This window comes from Corylus avellana, chromosome ca9 (genome assembly GCF_901000735.1).
Source record: "Corylus avellana chromosome ca9, CavTom2PMs-1.0".
Classification (NCBI taxonomy): Eukaryota; Viridiplantae; Streptophyta; class Magnoliopsida; order Fagales; family Betulaceae; genus Corylus; species Corylus avellana.
The window spans coordinates 20803788-20830676 of NC_081549.1; the positions used below are offsets into that span (position 1 = coordinate 20803788).

Genomic DNA, 26889 nt, shown 5'->3' on the forward strand with positions numbered 1-26889 from the left:
CTGAGATTTACTAATTTAATAATCTCAAATAGTTAAAGAGAATTTTAGGGTATTTCAATCCAAAAGATCTATCTAATGAGGAGGTTGATAGGGTTGTATATAATTTTATAAAGGCAATGAGCAATATAATTAATTGACTAATGCAGCTAATCACCATAGTCAATGTCAACCGCAGGTTGGCCCATTTTTTTTTTTAAATTACCAAAATGCCAAAATATTTACATTGGCCAATAACATTAACAGATTGTCGTTTTCAACACACACGTTTGATTTGGAGGGATTGGTCTCTCTCTCTTCCTTGTTTAGCCGCAACGCCCCCACAAGTACCATATCACCAATCACCTCTCAACAGCATTGACCCGTCTGTGTCTGTGTCTCTCTCCTCCATTTCTCTCTCTCTCTCTCAGTCTTCTACTCATCCCTGTTCCATAGATCGCTGTCTTCCAAATCAGTACAAAGCGCTGACATACTTGGATTCGCTTTCCCAACGCTCTAACCTCTCCTTTTGCTTTAGCCATATGAAGGTACAGGAAAAAAAAAACAAGAAAAGCCCAATTCGCTCCCACTTGTACCACTTTCATTTCTAGAGAATCACTCTGCGTTCTCTAGTTTTTATCAACTGTGTATTCTTTCCTTTTCATGGTTTTGTGGGTTTCGGTGTCTTCTCCTGTTGCTTGGTTGAGAGTTCTAAATATCACTCTGTTAGCTTAAAGTTTTCAAATTTATCACGTAATTTGATCTGGGTTTTGCTTCCCTTGTCTTCCGATTGGTTCTTTTTTATGCTTCTGGATCTGATATGGAGGTCTAGGAGGTCTAGGGTTTAACTAAGATCTACTGTTTTCCAAAGTTTCTCGAATTTTCCTGGGGTTTTGGAAAGTTGGGTCCTTTCTAGATTCCTCACCTTATGCTTGTGTGAAAAGCTCACTCTGATTCCTCCCAAACGATTCTCGATTAGTGCCTCTTTGGCCTTAAAAACCTTCACTTCTGCATTTCATATCTGGGGTTTCTCTTTGAACTCTCAGGGAGAGAGACGAAAGACGAAGACTCAACTAATTGTCTTTTGGCATGATTGGTATAGTGATTGAATTGTACAGTTTGACTATCTAGAACTATGAATCAGGGATTTGAAATTCCGTCTCCGACCTCCTATAGCTGGTTTTTTCAGGACAGCATGGCAACCAAATGGACACCCGAAGAGAATAAGCTGTTTGAGAACGCTCTTGCTTTTATCGAGGATGAAACCCCAGATCGATGGAAGAAAATTGCAGCTAGGATTCCTGGCAAGTCTGTAGGCGATGTGATCAAACAGTACAATGATTTGGTAGAAGATGTTATTGAAATAGAGTCAGGGCTGATTCCAATTCCTTCATGTTATGGTAGAGAAGCTTTCACATTGGAGTTGGTGAACAATCGAGGGATTGATAATTTGAAAAAAGTCTATTGTGTTGGTGGAAAGAGGGGCACCTCGACTCGGCATCCTGAGCAGGAAAGGAAGAAAGGTGTGCCATGGACGGAAGAAGAGCACAGGTATTATTTGCCTTGGGATTATGATTTGTATAAGATATGCACCCTGACAATAATGAATTGTGAATGAGATATGATTGGGAAAGCCAGTGCTTAATTTGAATTTTGATCTAATCAAACCTATTGTGAGATATGTTCTATTGTTCATTTTGATTATCCATAAGTGGTTATGTTGAAATTCGTTTCATAGATCTGGCTAATTGGTGCTTAGATGAAGTATATATATTCATATTTGGTTTAAAAGTCTGGTTTTCAATATTTTAGTGCCCACTTGCAGTTTTTTAATCTAGTATTATTTCATTATCAAAACACAGGCTATTTCTGATGGGTCTTAAGAAGCATGGTAAAGGTGACTGGAGAAATATCTCTCGTAATTTTGTGACCACTAGGACCCCTACTCAGGTGGCCAGTCATGCTCAGAAGTACTTTATCAGGCTGGCTGCAGGAGGGAAAGATAAGAGGAGATCTAGCATCCATGATATCACCATTATCAACCTTCAAGACACTAAACCTCCTTCACCAAAAACTAAAAGGCCTCCATCACCAGATCACTCTGCTATGATTATGCAGCCACAGCAGCATCCAAAGATGGTTGCCATGGATAAACAACAATATGTCTGGAAATCGCCATATGAGCCTCCGGCCATGGTTTTCAACTCAGCAAAAAATGAGAACATGGTGATGCCACCATATTGTGGGATTTCTTCATATGGACCTAAGCTGCAGGAACAAAATCTGTTAATGGGCACCGTCTATGGATCTCAATTTGGATACTACAATCCAATGTATGAGATGCAACATCAGTGAATAAGCCGAGAGAGGAAGTTTTAGAATTCTCGAAGTACTCTAGACACAAAAAACAGGGAGTTCTGAAGGTATCAAAATGCCAAACCTTAGTGGTGTTAGATCAAACCATCCATGACATATGATAGTTCTGTGTGAATATGTTGATGAGCACTTTTAGTTAGTCTTTAGTAATTAATCTATACGAACACATTAGTGAGCTCATGCTGTGTTTGTTCAAATTTGAAGGAAAGTTTATTTATGCTGTTCTGGTTGTGCTGGGGATTTGCCGGCTCATTTTCTTTACCTTGTTTTTTGGTGCTATAAATCTTGCTCTTCATTGTAGGAATTCTAAGGGTTGATATCATTGGTCAATAAGCATTTGACGGAATTCTATGAAGCTTTACTTAATTCCTGTATGCGTGGGTTGAGTCTCCTTTGGTGCTTTTAGTTTTAGTCATGAATTGAAAACATAAGAGATGTCTTGGAGCTGTGTTCTTGGTGGACGTGTAGATCTTTGCATGATAACGACATTTCTGCAATAAAATAAGGAGAATCAAGCTATTCAATTACTTTAATCTATATTTACTGTTAACCGCAGTGAAGAGTGGGGTTGATGGTAATAACAATATATTCTTCTTTTGAGAATGAACAGTACTAGTAGTAGTATTGGAGCAGAAAATCAAAATTCCTGCTATGGCTTAACGTGTGGAATATGGCTACTTTGCATGCATTTGCATTATTAGCCCAGTTGGAAGCAGTTGGTCCTGTCATCAGATGCCCAAATCTGCTGAGAGACACAATGCATCTCTCCAAATCACGTTGTTTAATCTGAATGCTTTTTTTTTTTTTTTTCTCTGATGCATTTTTAACACAATAGGGTTTAGACTGATCAGTTTGACGGTCGAATCTTGACCCCCAAGCCATGACCAAGGGCCACTAGTTTTAAGCATCGTATGCTGTATAGTCTTCTTTTCCTTTGTTCCTTCATGAAGATGACTCTACCTCTTTTTCCTTTCCTCGTTATTCTCCTTTCCAAGATAACATGTCGGGGTAAAAGATCTCATGAGACGTCCTTGTGAATATGATTCTGTAATGCAAAAGACCACGATTACAATGAATAAGACAAAACAATCACACAAAAAACACTAAGAATTAGACGGTTTCCTTGATGTAAGGTATGTTTACAGGTAAAGGCGATCCCAAAGACATTATTATCAAGAATGGAATACAAAATAAGAAAGAGAAAAGCACACAGAATTCATAGTCTCAATATATACGTAAAACTCACCATCATACAAAAGAAATTATTCTCCGAAAGAGAAAATAAATAAAAAAAAAAGACAAAAATACAAACGTCTCTTTTTGTTGGTACAAATGACAGAGTTGTTTCTCTTTTCTCTCTCACTGTTTATTTATTTTGTTGTGGCACTTCCCTCATGCAATTTCAAAGGCTGATATTTGAGTGCCTTTTATAATGACTCCAAGTCGATGCTCACAATAACAAACCCAATTGGAGAAAAAAGAAAAAAGTTGGAGTTGGCCACCAAAACCCAAGACAACTTTATCTTCTTTTACAATGGGAATGGGACAGACCAAGAATAGTTGACAAGTGACTCTACCTTAACAAATGTCCATCTTGACTTGAATTACATCGAGTTTAACAATATGAATTTTTTCATATGCTTTCATCAAAACCCCCAAGGGCCATCACAATTCGCACGTGTTACTCAAGTTCAAGCATGTCTTGAACTTGAGCATAGAACCTGATTCAGATATAACACAATGCTTTTCTACCAGTTTCGTTGGCGACCACCTAAATTTGTCTTCATGTATGCCCATTTGCATTCAATAACATTTTTTTTTTTTTTGTTGGGGCAATTCTACCAACTCCCTAGTTTTACTCCAATGTAGTGACTCCATGTGTTTCGACTCAATCCCCCCATTAATCTTCTATCCAAGACCCCTTGATCCATGGAAAAGATTGAGTGACCTCCCAAGTGCTAAACTTGTCAATGGGTGTTCTATCGAGGAATGACCCTCAAAAAGACCGTCCGTCAATGGCCCCACTGTATAAGCATCAAACTAGGATGTGGGCTGATGGTTCTACCTTTGGTCAATGTACCCATATATGGTAAGCTAGCCTTAATAGGCAAGTTATTAACGACTTCGCCCAACATAAGGGGAAGATCCATCAAGAAGATAACGGAAAGAAAGGGAATCCCAATAATCAACCACTTTTTTCATGGAGGCTCTTGCTCCCTTTACTTTCTTTGTTGGGCAGACTTACCTTACTATCATGGACGGGTGAGGCTTAGGTGCGGTAGTGACAAACTATGGCACCCATAGCCCAAAACATGGTTGTTTTGGAAAATAAAAATAAAAATATTTAAAGATTAAAAATAATAATATACAATTCATTAAATATTAAAATATTAATAATTTTAAAAAATATATTAAAAAAATAAAAGAAAAATTAAAGGGGTGACCATCCCATTTCGGTCAAGGGGGCGACTTCATGAACGGTTTGGGGATGGACGAACCATCCCTGGCCAAGGGGGTGGTCCGGCCACCCCCAAAAGGCCAAAAGAAAAAGGAGAAAAGGTTTGGGTTTGGGGTCCAAACCCAAAAGGGAGGTGGAGAAGCTGGAAGCTAATGAGGGTAACTAGAGAAGCTGTGTATCTAAAGCTGCTGGTATTTTACGAACAAAGCTTGGCTGCAAGAGTGTCGCCGAGAAAGATGTAGTTGTAAAAGTAGAAGGATTTGAGGAGCCACCCTTCCCAAGAAACAGATTTTTTGTTGGTACTTGGTAGGGAGAAGGGGATTTCTGAGATTGAAAGTATGTTATTTGGATGTGGGGATTTTCAGGAGGAGCAGGGCATCAAAGGAGAAGCCCGTGGGCAATCGGATGGCCTACCTTTTTTTTTTTTTTTTTTGGGTGGATGGTCCAAAACCCCTTGGGGTGGTTTCAGCCACCCCGGCCACCCCCAAACTCAAACCCTTTTTTTGTTCCTTTTTTCTTTGGTCTTTTGGTGGTGGCCGGGCCACCTCCTTAGCCATGGAGTGGTTTGTCCACCTCCAAACCGTTCATGGAGCCACCCCATCCCTTTATTTTTTTTAGTAGTTTTAATTTTTTAATTTTTAATATTTAATAAATTTTATATTATTATTTTTAATCTTTTAACATTTTTATTTTTCAAAACATGGAGGTTTTGGGCTACCGTAAGGTGCAGTAGTTTGTCACTTTTGCACCTAAGCCTCGCCCATCAAAAACAGAGGAATGGGGGGTTGGTATAAGCCATGCCCCCCATTTACAAGAAAAAAAAAATAGGGTTAATTTTTTTTTTTTAACCTATTAGTCCTTACCCACTAAATTTTTTTGGCCCTTAACCTGTATTCATATTAATCTCTGCCTCCGATTCCTGCTTACTATAATAGCCCTACAAAGAGAGCCACAAAACCTAGGCTAATGCCTCCGTTCCTGCTTACTATAATAGCCCTACAAAGAGAGCCACAAAACCTAGGCTAAAGGTATGTTAGATATACATCATCTCACCATTACTTGAAAGTTGCAAATTGCAATCCTACCTAACTTAAATATCAGAGTATTTCCGTTGATATCTTTGGCAAGTCATCATTTGCTCTTTTATTTTGCAGGTACCTTAGGCCGCATTGAGGGGCAACAGTCAACTATATCAACAGTGGTTAAGTACATGCAGTTATCTTATACAACCTTAAATCACTAGTTATTTTAAAATTTTAAGTTGATACAAATAAGAAATTTAATTATTTAATTAATATGTTAACATTCCATTTGAATGTGTGTTTAAACCCCATTTAGGTCCAACACTTAAAATATTTAATTGAAATTAGAGGTGAATTTCAAAAATAATATTTTAAGTACTCAAAACTTCTATTGAAATACCATGTTAAATAATTAATTATTTCAAAAAATTAAACCGATAAAAATATAATAAATATAATCATTTTATTATTATAATGATAGTTATAAAATTAAATGATTGATATAATTGAAATTAAACTTATAAATATAAACTCTGAAGTTAAAGGTGATATTGCATACCTCCTTTGCTACTTGGGTGGTTTTGACCAGTAGCCTCCTTCCATAGCAGAAGCTTAATTAACACAATTGAAACGTAAACTCGGCGGTGATCTGCAAGAATCAGAGTCTCCAACTTGCAAACCTAGCTATCAAATGGAAAAGGAACTTCTTTTACAACCACATTAATCACAGTAATTTTCCACCACAATTCACATAATTTTACTCAGAACTCTTCTAAACAGAGCAATTTGCCATAACCATATGCATATTAACTTAAAATTCTTCAAATAATTAACATCTTGGAGTTAAAATTAAACAACAAGAAGCAGAAATGAGTGAGTTAAATCCACTACCTTGGGAGCCACTGACACTGATTGGATGAAATATTTCCATACGATTATCACCCACCCACACACTCTGGACAACCATTCGGTCCTAAGCAGAACTACCCATCAATAATCAAACCATCCCCAATCAGAACCAACTCTAAAATCAAAAGGGAATATTTTTACCTTTATGGAACCGGTTCCTACTTATCTTTACTGCTTATCTTTCTCTTTTCCCTTTAATTGTTTTTGTTTTTGCTTGTAATAATGTTCGGTCCTCTCTCTCGATTTGCCCACCTAATGCCCTTCGGGTTTGTTGCTTTGGTCCAGACCTTTAGGTTGTAAATGTGAACCTTATTCTAACTTTCGGGTTGAGGAAGATGAGCTTTGACTTGGAGTTCTCTTCTCTCAGTTCTGAGGAATAAGAGCTATCTATACATTAGTTTGAGTCTGTTTAGGCAAATTTGCTGTTTAATTTGAAAATTAGTCATAGGTTAGAGAATTTTGTTTAAATCTGGAATGTACTACGTCATTTTTGACACTTGTAACCTCGTAACTTCGGCTATGGTTGCTTCAGAGCTTTTACTCTGTGTTATTTGAGTTTTAAGCTCGTTTATCGATGAATTGATTACTTTCCAAAAAAAAAAAATTATGTTACATATTTTTGTTTTGATCGCTAAACCATAGAAGGGTTGTGTTAATAAGGTTTAACTGGGCACAAAAAAAATTCTCGCTAAGTTATTAATTACTACGACATATCAGCTTCGACCACAATGTCGACACTAATATAAATATTTTTTATCACCGCTAATAATGTCGACGCTATTGTTAAAATTTCTTGTAGTGGTTTATATGAAGGCTAAAAGACATCATAATTCACGCAAAATGATGACTAATTAGCACGGGACACAATTGTTTGTTAGGGATTGGTTTTGTTTTGTTTGATAATATTTTTTTTTTCCTTTTAAAAATAAAAATATTGTCAAATAACGAGAAACACATTATACTAAAAAAAAATTAAAATTTTTATGTGAACATTTTTTAAAAAGTATTATTAACACGTACAAATATACAACTAGTCTGTCGGCTACTTTGTGTTGTGAGATATGACTCATTGAGGTGACAGATAATATATGACGTGGTGCTGGAGTTTGGCAGTAGAAGAATGGAACTTTAATTTGGCAGCCACGTCGATGACATGAGCAGCTAGCCGCCGCCTTGGCAACGTCTTGGTTGATCACCACTATCCACTAGTGAGATTTTCCGCCCACAAGAACATGCAAGAAGACAACATGTACCCTATGTGGTTTCATGCGATGAATTGAGTGGGATAAGACCTCAGAAGGCCTTATCCAACCAATATTAATATTAGGGCAGAGAAAAACAAAAAGGAGGCATTATTCCACGTGGTTTTGAAGCTTTTTTTTTTTTTTGTGTGTGTGTTAATTTCCACCTGTAATTCTCCTGTTTGTCTAGATTCATTGGTGATTTACACTCGGATGTACCTGAATGGACCTGATCAAATGGTAGGAGAAAAGTGTTTTGACCGACCAACTTAATGCCATTCACAATGATTGCCAAATGAGCCTAATGCTCCATAATTGCTTTTTAGGGTTAGATTTTGTTTCTTTGTGAAAGAAAAAGATGTACATAGTATCTAATTGAGAGATTAGTTTTGTCTCGGTAGTTCCTTTCCTCCGCCTATCGCGGTGACTCACGCACCAATTCGTCCAGTATCTCCTCGGCCACTTCTCCTTATAAGGACTCTACTTTGATAATGAACGTATGTATCTAATACCAAGTCATCCGTACATATATAACCATCGCCTAATTAACACTAGTGTTTGATCCCAAATGTTTAGTGTGATTGAAATTGGACATGAATGAAGGAGATATGGTTCAAACTCAAGATTTCGTTTAGTTCTAATACCATGTTAAACAATCACTTATCTCAAAAGCATAAGCTCATATAAAGATAATAAATTTAATTATTTAATTAATACTACTTAACATTGTGGGCTCTTTCTTTCTTTCTTTCTATCATTTTCATGGAAAAATATTGTCTTGTTCCCTATTGTCAAAAAACACCCAAAAAGTTTAGCAGATCTTCTCACCATCGCATTCGGAGCACCTAAACTTTTTCATAAAGTCTTTTGCACGCGAAAGCGAGAATGCCAAAGCAAATGATCCATGAGATCAAGGATTTCCTTGTTACTGCAAGAAGAAAGAAAGGACGCATGCACTGTCAAAATCAACAGCAGCAAAGGATACAGAGAATTCCCTCCTTGAGTCTACTCTGACATGTGTTTTTCGTTTTAATAAAACTCATCTTGCTTTTTTTTCTTTTTTTTTCTTTTTTTTTTTAAAAAAAATAAGGAAAGAAAAACATGTACATTGTATTCATTTGGCTTGTCTATCAAATTGTCTAGGGCGTCACTCATTATTTGCCAACTTGTTAGGGCTACCCATCTAGTGAAGGGTGAGCTCCCTTGTTGTCCTCATCCAAACTAACTCATCGAAGCTAATTATGGCCACATATATATCTATATATAGATGCAGGCGAAGGGTGGGGGATATGCCAGCTTGTTAATTAGCTAGCTATATGGGGGAGAGGGTGGGGTTTTTTGTCGATAGCTAGCTTGTCAATCAACGAATTGCAGAAATGGCGACTTATTTCCGATATATAAGACATGATGTGGCAGTCGTTTATAGGTTTGATGTAGCCGGTCGTTAAAACTTTTTTGGATGCAAAATCCGCATGTTTTCTCAACGAGAGGTTTTAATTTCTTCCATCTTTATTCGGTGTCTGTATAATTTGAAGAGCGTCTCCGTCTCCTATTATTTGTACCGATATATTATAAGAATATAAACAACAACCACCGCAAGAATCATAAAGTTCCCAACATGATGGTATCCACTGTAGAAAGAATCTTAAGAGGAAAAAAAAATGGAAAGCAGCGGTGATCTCGATCTCCAACAAACCCCATGAATATCAAGTACAAAAGTATGTAATATTTGATCAAACTCCAAATAAGTATTAATGGTGCAACGTTCGAGTGATCAGATTATTCTGAATTTTTCTACCTGTTGGTGCATCATTATGTTCATGAACCATGGACAAACAATCATTCGCTTTCCAATAATTAACTTGTTATTACCAAAATAATGAAACCACCAAGACCACTATTAGTGGGGAGTTCACCTTGTCAAAAGCACAACTAACAAACATCATCATGCTTTATCTTTTTGGAAAACCATTTTTTTTTATTTATGTGCAACTCCCCAAGCCTTTTGTCTTTTCTTCTCGGATTTGAATTCATTACAATTAGTTGTCTAAATTACTAGTAATTTACGCAGTTACTATGAGATACTTCATATGAAACTCATTGATCTACCTGCTTGGTATCTTTTTCCCGCGCTTGTGTAAGATGCCACCCCCCAACCCCCCACACAAAAAACAAGCCTTGATAACAAATTAAACAAGCTATTTTAAGAAAACGGTCGCTATATGTTTTTTCTTTTTTCTTTTTTTAAATAAATCTCATAAAAAATCTCACATAAACAATTTAAATTGCTAGCAATTTGGACCTTGTTGTTCGGTCCCTCTTCTCGGGACCGGTAAATAGATTTAACTAATCACATTATATTAAACTAATTAAAGGTCCAAAGATTTAGATAATCTAAGATCTCTCTCTTTCTTATTGCCTTTACAAGTCGACGATACGACAAGACCACATCGGACATGCATTCATATTTTGCAAAACTATCATTAGGCGTCCCCAAGGGTCAAAACACAATTATATGTAAATTGTCCAGCCAAGTTTTCCTACACCTATGATTTGTTTTGTTTTTGTCTCAACACCTATGATTTGTTAATTCCTAACCTACATATTTTATCCCTTTCCCCTTACCCATATGAGTTAATTTCAGACTTCCCTTCTAGAAGTAAATTTATTAGAAATACATTATAAGAGGGAGTAACTAATAAGTAATGCCCTCTAAAATACATTTAACAATTCAAAAATAATTTATTTTTATTTTATTGTTTAGGGTTAATAGCTTTTTTGGTACCTGAGTTTTCACTTTTATTTTTTATTTTTTTTCCACTGAGTTTTAAAACATGACAAATCTAGTACCCAATCTATGGGGAAAAGACAAAATCAATACCTCCATTAGTTCCGTCAGTCCTACTTAACGGGTTTAGTAGGAAAATCAACAAGGAAAGCTTAGAACTAGTCTCTGAAATTACCCGAAAGAACTTGGACATGTAATAGTGTCTGAAATAAAAATAAATTCTTGTCAACTCGGCAACACATTCTTTCCCTTGTTTTCTCGGCAACCAAACAGTGGCAGCTCTTTTTTTTTTTAAAAAAAAAAAAAATTTTAAATTTTAAATTATTTTTACTTTTTAAGGTTCCAAGCTTTCCTTGTTGATTTTCCTACTAAACCCGTTAATTAGGACTAACGGAACTAACAGAGGTATTGATTTTGTCTTTTCCCCATAGGTTAGGTACTAGATTTGTCATGTTTTAAAACTCAGGCAAAAAAAAATAAAAAAGTGAAAACTCAGGTACCAAAAAAGTTATTAACCCTATTTTTTATATTGTTTGTCTGAAAAGTGGTACGTGGAGACTAGAGAGCCAGTAGATTTTAACCTCTTTCGTGTTTTGGAATTACTCGAGTGAACTATATAGCTAGCTGGCCCAGTTCTTGTTTTAAATACACACAGAGAGTCAACGGCGTAATCTAATTTTCCTCAGGTTCATGAACATGTCTTTCACTTTCTGGCATATGAAAATCACTTAGAAAAGTATTGGCCTCAGAAAAGGGATGAGGTTGGATGAGCACAACCCTAGTGGCCTTTCCTACGTACGCATCTCAGAGCCTATGATTTCCGATCATAAAACTCATGATTAATTGATAATCTATTTTTATAATTTAACATAAACCAAACGATGCTGCCTTAATCCTCATCACTTCTCTTCGATCACTTTCTACCTTCTTATCCTGTCACGTACCAGACATGTTTTGTCGATCTCATTAGATTGCTTCGACATATATGTCTATGATGACGAGTAATATATACTAAACGTAAGACATTTGTTTGTTTGTTTTTGTTTTTTTTTTTTGTTCCTTCTAAATCAACCTGATATTTAAAATTATTATTAAATTATTTTTAAAATTAATATATATATTATATATAGCTAGCTATAGGGAACCCTTCAAGGGATAGAAAAGGGATGGACTCCGAAGCAAGGTGAACAAACCAGCTGTCCCTACATTTAGTTTAATTTTATTTATTTGTCGTATACCTTCAAATCATTTTAATGTGTATATGAGGTTGATGTTCTTGGAATAGGAAAATAGTATATAGTACATAATTAATTGGTGAAGGTAAAATAGTCTTCTAGTGTGTGGTGTTTAGATAATTAAAATTTAATTCCACCCATCTTAGAAAAAGAAACATTTCTTAATTATTTAATAATGAAAATGGGTCTGGGTGCATGGATCATTATTCCCTAGTCAACGACAATCATTTAAGCTTGTTCCAATCAAGTTGTTTTTTTTAAGAGCAATTGTATTGAGCTTAACAAATTAATTTGAATCTGAGAGTATTTTATATTTGAATAGTATTTTTATCTTTTTATTTTTTGAGGGAATAAAAATACTCATTCAATATAACTAATTGGATATTTTTCAATTCATTTGAACTGGAGAAGATCCTAATTCGTTCTCCACAGATAACTCAATCGGCTAAAGATAACGTTTTATAAACCGAAGGTCATTAGTTTGAATTTTCATCCTCCTTTCCCTTCCATTGTTCTCGGGCATGTTAAAAAAAAAATTAATTAATTAATTTTACTTTAACTAGCTTGCACAAGTTCAAGATTTGTCCTTTATGAGTGAGTACACAGTGATTTTACCTTGACGGGCTTCCTATCATTAAAAATTTTTTTTTTTTTATTTTTTTATTTTTTTAAAAAATCCTTCTTTTATATTTATAAAAGTATTCATCACATTTTATATTTCAGCTATACCTTTAACTATTTCATTTAAAATATTATTTATGTATTCGATCACTATCATTATTTCCAAAGAGGAGAGAGAATCAAATTGATTTTGCTGTTAGTTTATTTATATAATAGTTGTCCTTTTTTTTTTTTTTTTATAGCTAATTAAAATGATTAGTCGGATAGGACTACTCGATCTTTTGCCCAAATTTGTAACTATCATATTCATATATATATGAATATGATAGTTATAAGTTACATAGTCAGAAGAAAAACGTGGTTTGTTTTTGAAATTAAGGTGGTAGTGATAATCCAAGTCACTAAGCACAATAACTGATATTTTTTGACTCTTAAGTAGCTAGAAGGGTGTATTGGGTGGAAGAGCCTGGCCTTCCGCCAAATGTAAAAGGTGCTATGATCCCTTGAAAGCCATGTTTTTGTCTAAGCAATCACCAAGTTCCCTACTAAGTGGAACTCCTCTTCTAATAATGGACTCTTTTGACTGTTTATGATTTATGATTATACTAAGTTTTCCGCCGGCACGGTAACGGGTCACCTGCAAAATAAAGAGAAAATTATAATAGTGGTGTTGGCTCATGGCCAATAAGAGAGAATTTGACAGTCAAGTCAGTATTTTTCTCAGGGAGAAAAAAGAGAATAGAGAGATTTTTTTTTTTTTTGTGTGGAGAAAAAGGTACCTAAGAGGAATCATGAGTCTTTTATTTGAGGCTTCTTAATTATAAGTTTTTGGAAGAATAGGATTCCATTTTTGAAACTTCCAACATTTGAAAATTAATTTCTAGTTCCAAAGTGGAGCAATTATATGCTTCTTTCCCCTCTTTAGGGCAGATTTTTCTCCAACAAGAGAGTAGAAAGAACCCCCCTGGCCTGTTAATTAAGTTGCATATCATATGTTAAAATTTTAATTAAAGTTATCATGTCTTATTAATTAAACATTTAGAGTACATAGTACTTTAACATATATAACATCAGAGTCAAGTTTTGAATTCAAACATTATCTCCGTAATTTACATCTTATTTTAAATATTAAATATTTCATGTATTAGATCGATATTATTTTTTAAAAGAGAGTTTATTTATCATGGTAATATCTTCTCCAACTATTTAGAAGAGTTTTCCTACCACTAGAAATGTTTTGTAATTGGAGCCGCCCAAAGCAATAATTTGGCTTATTAATCATTCTTTTCATTTTCTAATTGAGAATGATTACTGTAGAAGAACACAGAATAAAGAGGTCGAATATCTTCAACAATAGCTTTCCAAATCATGTCAGAACAAAAACGAGGTTGTTCAATTTTATGGTTGTCCAATTAGAAGTAAGTGTAAACGTGACTTTGACCAAAAAATATCCAATATTTGTTTCGTGTTTAACATGCTAATCTATTTATTTTGGTCAAAGAAATGGGCTCAAATGCTAATTTCCCCGAAGAAGCAGGATTTTATAGCACATGCAACATATATATAGCCGGCCAGTTACCCATGTAGTGGTGGGATCTCTTATATATATATTGTCCGATGAAAGTGATATGTCCATGTACCAATATTTCTCCAAGCCACTTCTCCTTTCACCATATAACCATTTTAATGAAGTTAGAATGTAATTTAAATAATTAAATACATTATATTTTATTGGTTTAAACTCTTAAATAAGTGGTAAATTAAATAGTTTACGTCTTGAGCACTCAAGCTCGATCCTAATATCCCCTCTCATTATTTATGATCTAAATTTTGTAGAATTCAAATAGAGAATTATCTAGAGATCCCGATCTTAAATGAAAGATTTGTTTGCCACATATGAATGCTATGATAATGATAGGATCCAAGCGCTAGCGCGTGGTGTTGTTCTTCGGTGTTCAGATCTACTACTCTCCTCCACTGATGTAGCTGTTTCAAGGATTTTGTTGTTTTGCAGTTGTATTTATTTTCTTTTTTGTAGCCTGTTATGTTGTTTGCTGCTTTTGTGTTTTGTGGGATACTATCTCTTAGCTTTTTATTGGTTTGATCCTTTAGTGAAGACTTTTGTAACTGGATTTGTGTCGGTGCCTCTCTCTCCTACAATCCTGGATTTGGACTGTAACAATGCTTCTATCGCTTCAGCCTCCTTTTGATGGTTGTCTCTATTTCTAAGAGGGGATTCAAATAAGCTCGCTTGTACTCATTTTACTTTTGTAACTGCTTTAAGCGGCCCCTTGAGAGGATCATGTCACTTTTGACCCATTTCTTACTCATTGTAATTATTTTCACATTGTTTTAATTAGGGCTGGCAATTTTGACACGACCTGCAAACCCGATACGAAAAAACAGTATTAGGTTTGGCTTTATCGGGTTCGGGTCGTAATCAAGTCTACCCGATTAAAACCTGGTAATCTCCCGTGTGGCGGGTCGACCGCTAGACTCGGTTTTTTTTTTTTCCTCAAGGATAAGGCAGAGGCAGTAAACCGCGCCTCTGCCTCTCTGCTCTCTCAAGTCTCGGTCTCTCACTCTCCCTCTCGAGTGTCTGCTTCTCACCCTCGCCGTTAGCAAGGCATCCTCACCGTTGCCGTCAGCCACGCAATGCTCAAAGAATGTTCCATGGATCCCAATGAGACTGCTCAGAAGCTCCTTCTTCAAGGGACGATTGCCTTTCCCTTTTCATTCTTTTGCGTCTCTGCTTCTCTTTCAGCTTAATGGGCTTTTGATCCTGATCGGGTTCTATGGGTTCTTTTGTGATCCGTGTGTCGGGTTTTGTGTTTTCTCTTCTGGGTTGTGTTGGTTTAGTGTTGTTTTCTTGTGGGTTTGATTTGATTTTGCTTTAGATTAAGTTTTGGTTGTGGAGGAAGTGGGAATTTTTGAGTTTCATAAGATGGGTTTTCACTATTGGTTAGCTTTTTATAAGGCGAAGTTTGAGATTCTGATATCCTCTTTATGTTTTGACACCTTTCTATTTATGAAGGAAAGCACTTTTTCCTATTCTTTATTATCTATAAAAACTTAGCTTTGTTGGATGCTAAAAATCATGTTCTGGACCATTTAAGGGTTTATGTCAATGGTTCGATTGTTCTGCTTGATTTTCAGAAATAAGGACTATGCAATGAAATGGGGTTTTATTTCGTAGTCATTGTTGGGTTCTTGATGAATTGCTTCCAAATACATGTATTTCTTTCCCAAGAGTGTTTAGGGTTTTTAATGGGTCGGGTCGTGTCTAGTCGATTAGACCCGATGATTTTAAACGGGTAAAACGGGTCGTGTCGGGTTATCAAGCTATTTTCGTGTCATAATCGTGTTAGACCCGATGACCTATTTAGCTAAACAGATCGTGTCTGTATATAGGTTAATCGTGTGATGGGTACCCGCGAGTCGTAATCGGATCGTGTCAAGTACCTGTTTTGCCACCCGTAGTTTTAATTTGTTTTGAGTATATTATTGGAAAACCTACCGCACTTTCGTTTATAAGATGTCCACTCATTCTTCTTTTCAGATCGCGAGCAAAAAGAATCCGTCCTTTTATAACCATTTCTTATATTCAATTAGAAACCAACAAAAAAAAAAATGATAAGATATTATGAACGGTCTGACTTTTTTAAAATTGTAACCCTTGTTATAACTAAGAGTACAGCGGATCTCAATCTCTCTGCCTAACCAAAACGTGGACAATGATCCCTTTTATTTCATATAAAATTATGAGGGGCATTTTATAGTTTTTTTTTTTTTTTTAATAAATAAATAAATAAATAAAAACTTTACTGGTTTGACGTCGCAGCACGGGTTTTACCTTGTCGTTGTACTTTGTCCTTCTTGAATGTTAAAAAGAAAAAGAAAAAAAACGAGATGGCGAGATAAGAAAGATGAGGAGGCAGGCAAGGCACGCAGCAGCCACGAAACAACAGGTCTACAAAGCTGAAAGTGCATGAATCCAAATCTCAACCTCTCATTTCCCTTCTTCTATTTAAACCCTCACCACCTCTCCCTTCCCTCTCACAAACTCATCACCCTCACCTCCTGAGCTAGTCATTTCTGTAAATCCCATTAAAAAATGCCTTCTTCATCTTCTGTCACTCTGGTTTCCAAATGCACGATATACCCAGAACAAAAATCAGACATGAAACCCCTCAAGCTCTCCGTCTCCGACCTCCCCATGCTCTCTTGCCAGTACATCCAAAAGGGTGTCCTTCTCACCCGCCCACCCTACTCCATCGACCACCTCCTCTGCTCTCTCAAACACTCTCTATCCCTCACTCTCAACCACTTCCCCGCCCTCGCCGGCCGTTTCTTCACCGACCCAGATGACGCCCATGTCTACATCGTTTGTAACGACCAAGGCGCCGACTTTGTCCAAGCCAAAGCCAAGCACCTCTCGATTCACACCCTCCTCTCCCCCGACCTCGACGTTCCCGCCTGCTTCAAAGAGTTCTTCGCCTTCGACAGGCCTCTCAGCTATTTGGGCCACTTCAAGCCCTTGGCCGCCGTCCAGGTCACCGAGCTAAACGACGGCGTTTTCATCGGCTGCACCGTCAACCACGCCGTCGCTGACGGGACCTCTTTCTGGCACTTCTTCAACACATTCGCCGAGATTTGCAGAGGCGCCAACAAGATATCCAAAGCCCCGGATTTTCGCCGCAACACCGTGTTCAACTCCCCAGCAGTGCTCCGATTTCCCCCCGGTGGTCCCAAAGTGACTTTTACCGGCGACAAGCCGCTGCGCGAGCGAATCTTTCACTTCTCTAAGGAAGCGATTCTGAAGCTGAAACTCAGAGCCAATAACTATAATCAGCTGCAGAAAGTAACGAACAACGGTCTAGCTGACCAGTCAGCGGTGGAGATACTTGGAAAACAGTGTAACGACAGTTGGAAAACCGTTAACGGCGGTAACGGAGTTTCCAACGGTAAGATAACGTCCGTCTCGGAGGATATTCATATACTGAAGAAAAACGTGACCAAAGGGACGGCGGAAATTTCGTCGTTCCAGTCGCTCAGCGCTCAGCTGTGGCGCGCGGTGACACGTGCGAGGCGGTTGGAGGCGAGCAAAGCGACGACGTTTCGGATGGCGGTGAACTGCCGCCACCGGCTGGAGCCGCGGATGGACCCTTACTACTTCGGCAACGCGATCCAGAGCATCCCGACCATCGCGACGGTCGGCGAGGTCCTGTCTCGAGATCTACGCTGGTGCGCCGATCTGCTCCACCGCAACGTGGTGGCGCACGAAGACGCCACTGTGCGGCGTGGAGTGGCGGATTGGGAGCGGGAGCCGAGGCTATTCCCGCTGGGCAACTTCGACGGCGCGATGATCACCATGGGAAGCTCGCCGCGATTCCCTATGTACGACAACGATTTCGGGTGGGGCCGGCCATTGGCTGTCCGGAGTGGAGCCGCGAACAAATTCGACGGAAAGATCTCTGCATTTCCGGGGAGAGAAGGCAACGGGAGCGTCGACCTGGAGGTGGTGTTGGCGCCGGAGACGATGGCGGAGCTGGAGACGGATACGGAGTTCATGCAGTACGTATCGGCTAGCGTGTGAGCGAGCGTGGAAAGTGGAAACCGCCAAATTAACCGGGCAGGGGTGATTTGGACGGTTGTAATATTTCTTGTCTTTATTCAGAACAATTTATGCGGGGTAAAACAGCGACGTTTTGGTTGTTTCCGCGAAAAGTGTGTAGGGTGTGGTAGGGCCTAGTGTTTCTTACGCTTTCTGTACATTGCCTTTCATTTTCCATGTGAGGGAGAAATGAAAAGATCTTTGATCAAAAACATTTTACGTCTTTTTCTTTCTTCTTCTTCTTCTTCTTCTTCTCCTTCTTCTCCTTCTTCCATGAATGAGAATGCATGTGCCGAATACGATGGATCGACTGGTACTAAATCGGATCGACTTCACCCACTCACTGTCAATGCTAGTGTCTCGGTGCAGAGCATGCTCTCGCTTATACCAACCCGACCCATCCCCACTAGCATGGTCGCCATCCAAGTCACCATCAAACACCACCCCCCCTCCCCCTTTTCCAAAAATTGGAACTTTATTTGTCTAAATTACTAGTAATGTAATGTTAATAGATAATATAAGAGACATCATATGGACACACTTGTCGGGATAAAACTCTTTAAATTGCTAGTAATTATGGCGTTGACGTGAAGACCCATTAAAATTATGGACGAAACTGAATGAAAGGATCATCTTGATATTTAAGATATATGCAACTATTTGATAATAGACCTTATCACACATACCAAAAAGATATTTAATCATTGTAATTAGGGTTATATTCATTCAAATTTGCCCCAATTAATTTTATTTCGAATATGAGTTGAGCTCGAGTTTATCACCAGCCACTCGATGTTCAAGTTAAAACTAAACTCACAAAAACAATAATTCAAGTTATATCTATCATATTATGAAGAGAATTTCCTTTTACTTAAGTTGTTCTTATTACAAAATTAAAAATATACTTTTTTTTTTTTATATATATATAAATATGAAGTTATACGAGTTTATACAAACTTATTTAAGCCGAAAAGTTTATACAACTATATTTCATTTGATATTCGAACAATAATTATATTAGTGTGTTTACAAACGGCTAATTTATTATTTGAACCGAGACCAAATCGAGCCAAGTTCATGAGCTCTTGGGTTTATCTTACACCCCTAATTGTAATAGAAGATTTAAAAGAATATATAAAGTATCATGGTTAATCTTATTGCCTTGGGTGCATCTTTTATGTATTTATGAGGAACTCCATGGACCAAGCCTACTGGCCTTATGTGTTATAGGTTTGATTGAATGCATGAACCTGGAGGAGCTGAGAACGACGACCTGGACCATCCAAATCCAGGCTACATAAATTGGGGCAGGTCGGTGACTTTGACATGCACGTACGATATAAATACAGGCTGAAAACATCAATTCAATATGAAATTTCTGAATTTTGAAAAGTTAAATTTGAACCCGACACAATATAACTGAACTTGAAACCCATCACAAAATTAGCGAGTTAAGAACATAAGTTAAAAGGTCTAAATGAGTCGGATTAAAATTAACTTATAATCTAACACACTCATGTATCAACATGACCTAAATCCGACCCAACACACAAATCAAACATACGATAAAAGTTGGGCATCAATGAAAGAAGCCACAATTCTACTCAGCTAAAAACATAGTACACATGTTGATAAGTGAAATGAATGGCTGATAGTGCTTTTCCAGCCAAACTGTCCCCCCAATAGGCAATACTTTATCTGGTTGAAATGCTGCATCATAGTACAAGAGAATTGATAGGCTCGGAAAATTTATAGCAATGTCATAGACGCAGACAACACAGAAACAGAACTCGAAAACTTCCCTTGTTATATAACATTAAACTGACATCTAAGTCAATTGATCATGCCACAAAATACAGCACATCTGACCATGTTGTATGGTCCATTATATACAGCAAATGAATGTATGGCAATCACTCACACGTACATCGCATAAGGGTTCCTTCGAAGTCCAGAGCAAAGCTGCCAAACAAGTAAAGAAACTCCAAGAAACTTTTGCATCACCTATCACCTATATAACTTCTGGGGATGGGAAAAGGCGTTTTGCCAGCCACTGAAGAGGTCTCAATAGTTGTGCTCTCTTCTTGCGCCAGAACCAGATGGCAGCATTATATTGTTCATTGCGTATCGTTCGTGTGGCTGCCTTCCAGTCATACTTCTCCATTTCTTCGCGTGAGGCTTTCCCCATGGTTTCTCTCAATTCTGCATTGTGCAACAAAGGCTCCAATTTGCTCAAGCAGTCCTCAAGATCACCGGGATTGTAAAGATAACCAGTTTTGCCCTCCTGATCTGGAGGGATTATATCTGGGATTCCTCCAGCACGAACTCCCACCACGGGAATTCCTGAAGACATGGCCTCCAGAACAACTAGCCCAAGTGTCTCAGATTCTGAAGGCATAACAAAAACATCCCCACTGGCATAAGCCTGTGAAAGCTCTTCACCTCCTAGCATCCCTGTAAATACTGCAGGCATGCCAGTAAACATTTTTTCCAGCTCCTCTCTGCCAAGAAAGAAGGTGTTTTTAGTAAAATGAAGTGCAGGTGATGTGAACTCAAAGCAATTAGATTAACATTCATATGTTGTAGGATACATGAGCTCATTTGACAGAAACCATATCCTGGCATTGGTCAGGTCAGACTACATAATTCACCATTTTGGAATCTCTTTTTCCTAATGTTGTCATCTCTCTCCAAGGGTGGAAATTGGTAGTCATGATGGAATTCAACAATATTAAAAGATCAACTCATGAAGTGTCAAAGAGTAGATTACCTATATGGGCCATCTCCAATAAAAGCAATCCGTGCTTCTGGAAGCCTATCCATAACGCTGTTAAACCATGTGTTTCAAATGTCAATAATAGGTTATAGAGGGGGGAAGTATGAAAAAACATCACAAAAAAATGGACCACCAAATTGAGACTACAACTATGACAGTAATAGAGAAATTCAAGTCCAATGATCAAACATAATAAGCACATCCCTCCCCGTGCTATATTTTGAACTAAAAGGTTTGATACCTAGAAAACTCTATTACTGCATTAGTTTTTTCCAACTAGTTATAGAAAGGACTAAAGAGGAAGAAAACACCAGCCATTCATTTTCAATTTGTGTGATTGAATAACACTACCTCTTGAGGAAATCCAAGCTCTTCTCAACTCCTAGTCGTCCAACATGAACTATCAATGGTTTCTCAGGTTCGCCATTACTGCATAGGAGAAAAATATATAGCATTATGTGAGACTCCTAGTACGGGGAATAAGAAGGAAGAAAAAAGCAATGGATTAGAGGATTGTCCTACCTTAGTCTGAACCGCATTTCTTGAGAGCGGAAACGAGGGTTGAAACTTTCAGAATCGACACCCTTATTCCAAAGACGAATCTTGTTAGCTGAAAACAATGTAAGAAAGCAAGTCTGTTAGGATACAGCTGCCTGGGCACAGAATATGAGTTTGGTGTATAATATGCACCAAACCGGCAATGATTAAGGTCAACTACATAATGGCATCTAACTAGGTACAGGAGGGTTTATGCTCACCAGCTGTCACCCTCGCTGCTTCAAGATCCCTGCCAATGGCAGCTGAGGGAACCAATGTAAGATCAGCTGCTCTGTGTAGAAACTCTGAAATTGAAAGACCAAAGAGGTTAACTAAACGATCCAGTATCGATAGTTAAAAAGGAGGCAAGAAGAAAGATTGAAAAAAGGGTTTACATACTTATGACCAACCACATGGGTTTCACCAGCCAACTGAAGGTGTATCTTGGGATGTATCTGCAAATGAAAACAAGATCATCTTATGACTTCAGCACTAATTGAAATATTTTGTTGAAAATTCAGCATCATATTAGTGAAAAAGTACACACTTGGGACTTGGAACATTACTATAACTATTAGAGAAGAAGCCTACAAATTTGTGGGTTTTCCACTCATTTAAGGATGACAAGTTAATTGTAATAGTGCATGATAAGAATTCCATCAATTGAAGAATTAAACTCACACTGGCACGTGAGTGTGATAAGACATCACTATGGGGACACACAATAGTTTTGCAATGGCGAGAGCTCCGAAAACCTACAAATAGTCAAATAAGTGTCATCCAGCAGCAAAAGTAATATCTTTTTTTTAATAATAATAGAGAAACAAGAAGCAATTGAAAATTTACCATTATCCCAGGTGATGAAGCATGTATAATGTCAGGCTTAAATCGGGCAACCTCTGAAATTATTCTAGGACTAAGTGCCAGGGAAAGCGGGACTTTCTGATACCAGGGGCAGGGAAAGCTGGAAAATAATAAATAAATGAGAACATTAGGCGGATAACAATTATTCCACACCTAGACCAGTAACCAAATCATAATATTTTGCAGGCTTGTAACTCAAAAAATTCATCCAAGTGGGACTGCACAATAGTAACAGTGAAATTGAATCGTTGATTTGATGGAAAAATATGCAAGACAAGATAAGAAGTTTGAGTGGCAATACAATGAAACCTAGAATAAGCAATGAATGCATTTGTAGATAGAAGAGGTGATGCCTATTGAGAACAAGATGAGGAACAACTCACTTGAAATGATCAACATATGCATCTATCTTGGATGTAAAGGTATGGATGAGTGATTTGATTTAGGATGAAGGCATGAAAAAGGACAAAAAGGAACGACCTAAAATACAAGAAATGAGGTTTGGAGAAAACACTTGATTGAAAGGGACTTGGCAATAGCTGGCTGAAAAGGATTCAAGAAAAGATTTTTCTTTAGTAGCTTAGATGTGACCTAGCTATTCCAAACAGGTGGTGCGGGATCAAGAGGAGGAAAGCAAACCGATTGAACTTAAACTTGAAAATTATGTTGAGCAAACATCAATACAGTCAAATACTTTTGGTAATAAAAAGGGATAACTATATTTCTTATTTTTGTCTTCCTAATTTGTTTGACTTGTTTATAATAACTCTCATGAACTTAGAAATAATTTCACATGGTTTTTCTTGGATTATAAAAGACTAGTAATGACCTAAATTGACACTGCTATAGAATTTGAATCCCTTAGATATTAGTAAGTACATACTGCTTTATGATTTAAATGGTTTGTTTTGCCTTAATTACACTAGAAAAGTGCAAGTTCTTCATCAAAAGAAAGAAAGAAAGAATAATAGTCCATGCCACAGAAGTTGAAGTAAGAGCAATTAGGTACAATAAGGATAAGGACAAAGCATTTCAAATTGGGTAGTAAAAGCAACCTCCGTGATCCAATCAATTTTGCTCCATAAAATTCCTCGGGCACTCCTTCATGTGTGGTCACAACCATCACCTGCACCATGCATCAATAAGACAAACTTTCAGTTTATCATGTATTGACATTCTTGAATCTAAAGCAAATTTGATATTAAAAACTTCGACTGGGGGTTTTGTACGAGCCAATCTAATTGTCAATTTGACTGGGAATTGCTAATACAAGAACAAGCTCATCTTCAATCAAAGCTTGATCAGGATGATTTATAGTTAGAACAGTCATTAAAGGCTCACATATCTGAATTATTTGAGCTAACATAAATCAAAATCAGGTCGAGGAAAGAACTTTTAATAAATACAACATCAGGAAACAAGATGCTCAAGTGCATTAAGCTGCATGAATTTTCAACGGAGCTCTGGTTAAGCTTGCATGAGCTGACATTAAAAGGTTCAGTCAAGGACACCCTAGACAACAGAATACATGGCTGCAGAGATATAAAGAGTGTACCTCATCCCCCATTTCACGTAAGTATCTAATAAAATTCTGGAACCGGTTTTTATACCCTGACACATATCTGCAATAGAAACAGAGAACATATAGCTTTCAGTGAACATCCCATCTTCTAATTTAAGAAACATAACACATTTTATTGCAGCTCACCATAAGTTTCTAGACTATTTGCTAAACCCTTATTAATATTATGAAACCACAGTCATCTCTAAAGTACTACTGAAAATATATGTATTTGTGTCAAGCATTATTAACAAGTACCTCCATGAAAACCATAATGCATATGAAACAATATACATGTATAGTATCTAAAATGATTGACATCCGCATCTTAAGAATGTTTGAACAGATTCTTGGGCCTATGACCAATTTTGCATCATCTGGACTCTCATCTTAAGATGTCCCAAAAAAAGAATATTGAACTGATATGTAACACATGCAAACTTTAAATCATAAATTCATACATATATGCAGATGAGGATAATCATTGTGATTTATTGAAGAGCTTATATCCCTTTCAGGACCTCACTGTAGCATCCCTACTTTTATCTACGACCATATCTATTAAATTCAAGCTCAGGAAAGAAAACAGAGAAAAGTAAAGAGTCCATAGGCAGCAAAAAGAAACCTAAATAATTTAAGAATGGCTTCTCCACTGCGATTTGATGTCTGATAGGAGTTACCAACTGATTGACATTGGATATGGGTACATGAGAAGTAATCACCAAGTACAATTTCTAGAATTTGTGCTTGTGCACAGGTTGCACAGTCTGGCACGACTCAGAAAAACAGAGAAGCATGGGCAAGTATGTGCATAGAAATAAAAGGTCACACCTCAAAGCCTCAAACTCTAAACATGGCTATGCAAAATACAAAAATGAGCAAGCTTAAGACCAACAGACTTATAAACAAACAGAAGAAGTCAGCAGATCCAGCTTTAAAACAAGTATGACTAATAGTCACAGCATTTCAACTTATATTTTAGGCATAGACATAATACAGAAATGCCTAAGGGGTTAGTGAGGCACTGCAACAACCAAATCATCAAAGATCCACTAATGCCACCACCAAAGCCATGGTATAAAGAAGAACCACATGGCGAAACACACATTAGCCCACAGCTAAATCACAACATCCGCTCGGTCACAGCGTGAAGCTATGAGACAACATCACACATTCAGAAATGACAGCATCAATAATTGTTGTAACAGCTGAATAAGCATAGGTTTACCATAAATTACACACAAGCTAAAAGCATGCAAGAACATATTCTCATCTAATTTCGTCCACATTCAGAAGCAGCTAAATGATACAGTCAGCCCAAGCACATAAACTTAGAATGAGATTAACAACAACACCCACAAAGTTATATTTGAATCAAGTTGGTGATCAGTCAGAGTCATTCCAATAGTCGAAGGACTCAATTAGATCAAAACTTCAGCAGCCAGTCAGATCGCATAGCAAACTAGACCAGTTTTTTAAAATGGCGCCAAGCACCAAGTGTACCTCTTAGCCATTGACCATACCATAACGTAAAGCCAAGAGCAGCAAAAGATTGCATAGCCCGATATCAATTACATCGAGAACAACTTACAGCTATAGCTAATAAGAAAATAACATATAAACATCTGAAAAGAAAAAGAAATAAAAAAGCAAAAGGTCACTATCTTTCCACAGTTAAAACTCACACCATTCTTAAAAAAAAAAAAACACAAAATACCCCAAACCAGCAAAGTCAATTAATAAAAAAAAAAAATGAAGTCACAAGAAAGAAACTTTTAAATCCGATGCTCAATGATATATTCTACACCCAAAAGACAACGATCGCAGGATAATGCAAACAATTGAAAATCCAACCAAAAATTGACCAAAATAAAAGCAGCAAAGCAATAGAGAAAATGGGGGATCTCTCATGGTTGAAGATCTAGTCAACTAGACGCCATGAACTCCGTTTGAGCATAACAAATCAAGAGACTCACGCAAACGGGGAAGGCTCAACAAACAGAGCAATGCGGCGAGGCCTTGAATTGGTCTCAGAGTCAAGCAGTGGAGGTCCCTCCTCCTCCTCTTCCCTGACCTCGGAGATAGTCATATCGCTTGCTTTAAGCACAAAAAGCTCTCCTCTCTGGCTCTCACCCTTTGACCTCAAAAACCGAGCTTGTTTGCAAAATAGTGAAATGGGTTTTCTTCTCTGGGAGGTAAAGCACGAAACTTTAAGAGAATTCGAAGCGTGCAAGCAAGAAAACGAATCCGAAGATGAAAAAAAAGTTGGGAAAGCTGGAGGAGAGAGAGTGGGATTTATAGAGAGACAAGAGATGGTCATGTTATTGATGAGAATGTTGTTTATAATATAGACGTATAATGTATTTGTGATTGTTGGGTTGGGAATTTGATTGCTAAATATTCGGATAGTGGGTGAGAATGCTTTTGAAGAGGAATCTGATAGAGTATTCCCATATTGGATATTCTTTTTTCTTTTCTATGGCGGGACTGTAGGAGGTATCAAACAAAAGGTCTTTCAGCATATGCTATTGGCCAACTCTCTCGTCCTCTTTCTTATACGCCTTGCCTTTTATCTTCACAAATAATCATATAAATACGTCAGTTTTTTTTTTTTTTTTTTTTTTTTGAATACTCAGCAATATATTAATACAAAGATATTCTCCTTTTTTTATTCTTTTTTATTCAATGTGGGGGAGAGAGAAGGAGAATTATATGAACACAAACGATAACGGCAGAAAAATCCTAATAACAGTCGAAAATGAATCAAATAAATGACTCAGCCCATACAAAAATATTTTATTTTATCTTCACATGTATAAAGAATCCTATGCTCTAAAAAGATATATCAATTTAAATACAGGTGAGAATCGGTGCTCGAAAAATAAATGTAAATTTAATTAACTGGGTTTAA

At 37.2% G+C, this 26889-nt stretch overlaps 3 protein-coding genes across 4 annotated transcripts; 2 read left to right on the plus strand and 1 right to left on the minus strand.

The window, feature by feature from the left end:
* Window positions 1-331: 331 nt before the first annotated feature.
* LOC132192146 (transcription factor DIVARICATA-like) lies at window positions 332-2613 on the plus strand. Of its 2 annotated transcripts, XM_059607392.1 has the most exons (3): window positions 332-1072; window positions 1166-1527; window positions 1839-2613. In XM_059607392.1, the coding sequence occupies exons 2-3, from the start codon at window positions 1172-1174 to the stop codon at window positions 2329-2331; spliced, it is 849 nt and encodes a 282-aa protein (XP_059463375.1). In that variant the 5' UTR covers window positions 332-1072; window positions 1166-1171; the 3' UTR covers window positions 2332-2613. The 2 variants fall into 2 exon arrangements, with proteins under 2 accessions (XP_059463375.1, XP_059463374.1); XM_059607391.1 differs by having other exon boundaries at window positions 333-1527.
* A 13977-nt stretch (window positions 2614-16590) lies between these two features.
* LOC132162597 (uncharacterized acetyltransferase At3g50280) lies at window positions 16591-18473 on the plus strand. The gene has a single exon (XM_059572862.1). It carries the CDS (start codon window positions 16741-16743, stop codon window positions 18220-18222), a length of 1482 nt encoding a protein of 493 aa, XP_059428845.1. The 5' UTR covers window positions 16591-16740; the 3' UTR covers window positions 18223-18473.
* Window positions 18474-20026: 1553 nt separating this feature from the next.
* Window positions 20027-26485, minus strand: LOC132192263 (sulfoquinovosyl transferase SQD2). The gene is made up of 11 exons (XM_059607540.1): window positions 25955-26485; window positions 23973-24039; window positions 23473-23543; window positions 22400-22517; window positions 22235-22308; window positions 21953-22008; window positions 21775-21858; window positions 21539-21626; window positions 21368-21445; window positions 21011-21067; window positions 20027-20741 (listed from the first exon to the last, which is right to left on the minus strand). The coding sequence occupies exons 1-11, from the start codon at window positions 26296-26298 to the stop codon at window positions 20252-20254; spliced, it is 1527 nt and encodes a 508-aa protein (XP_059463523.1). The 5' UTR covers window positions 26299-26485; the 3' UTR covers window positions 20027-20251.
* Window positions 26486-26889: the final 404 nt, after the last annotated feature.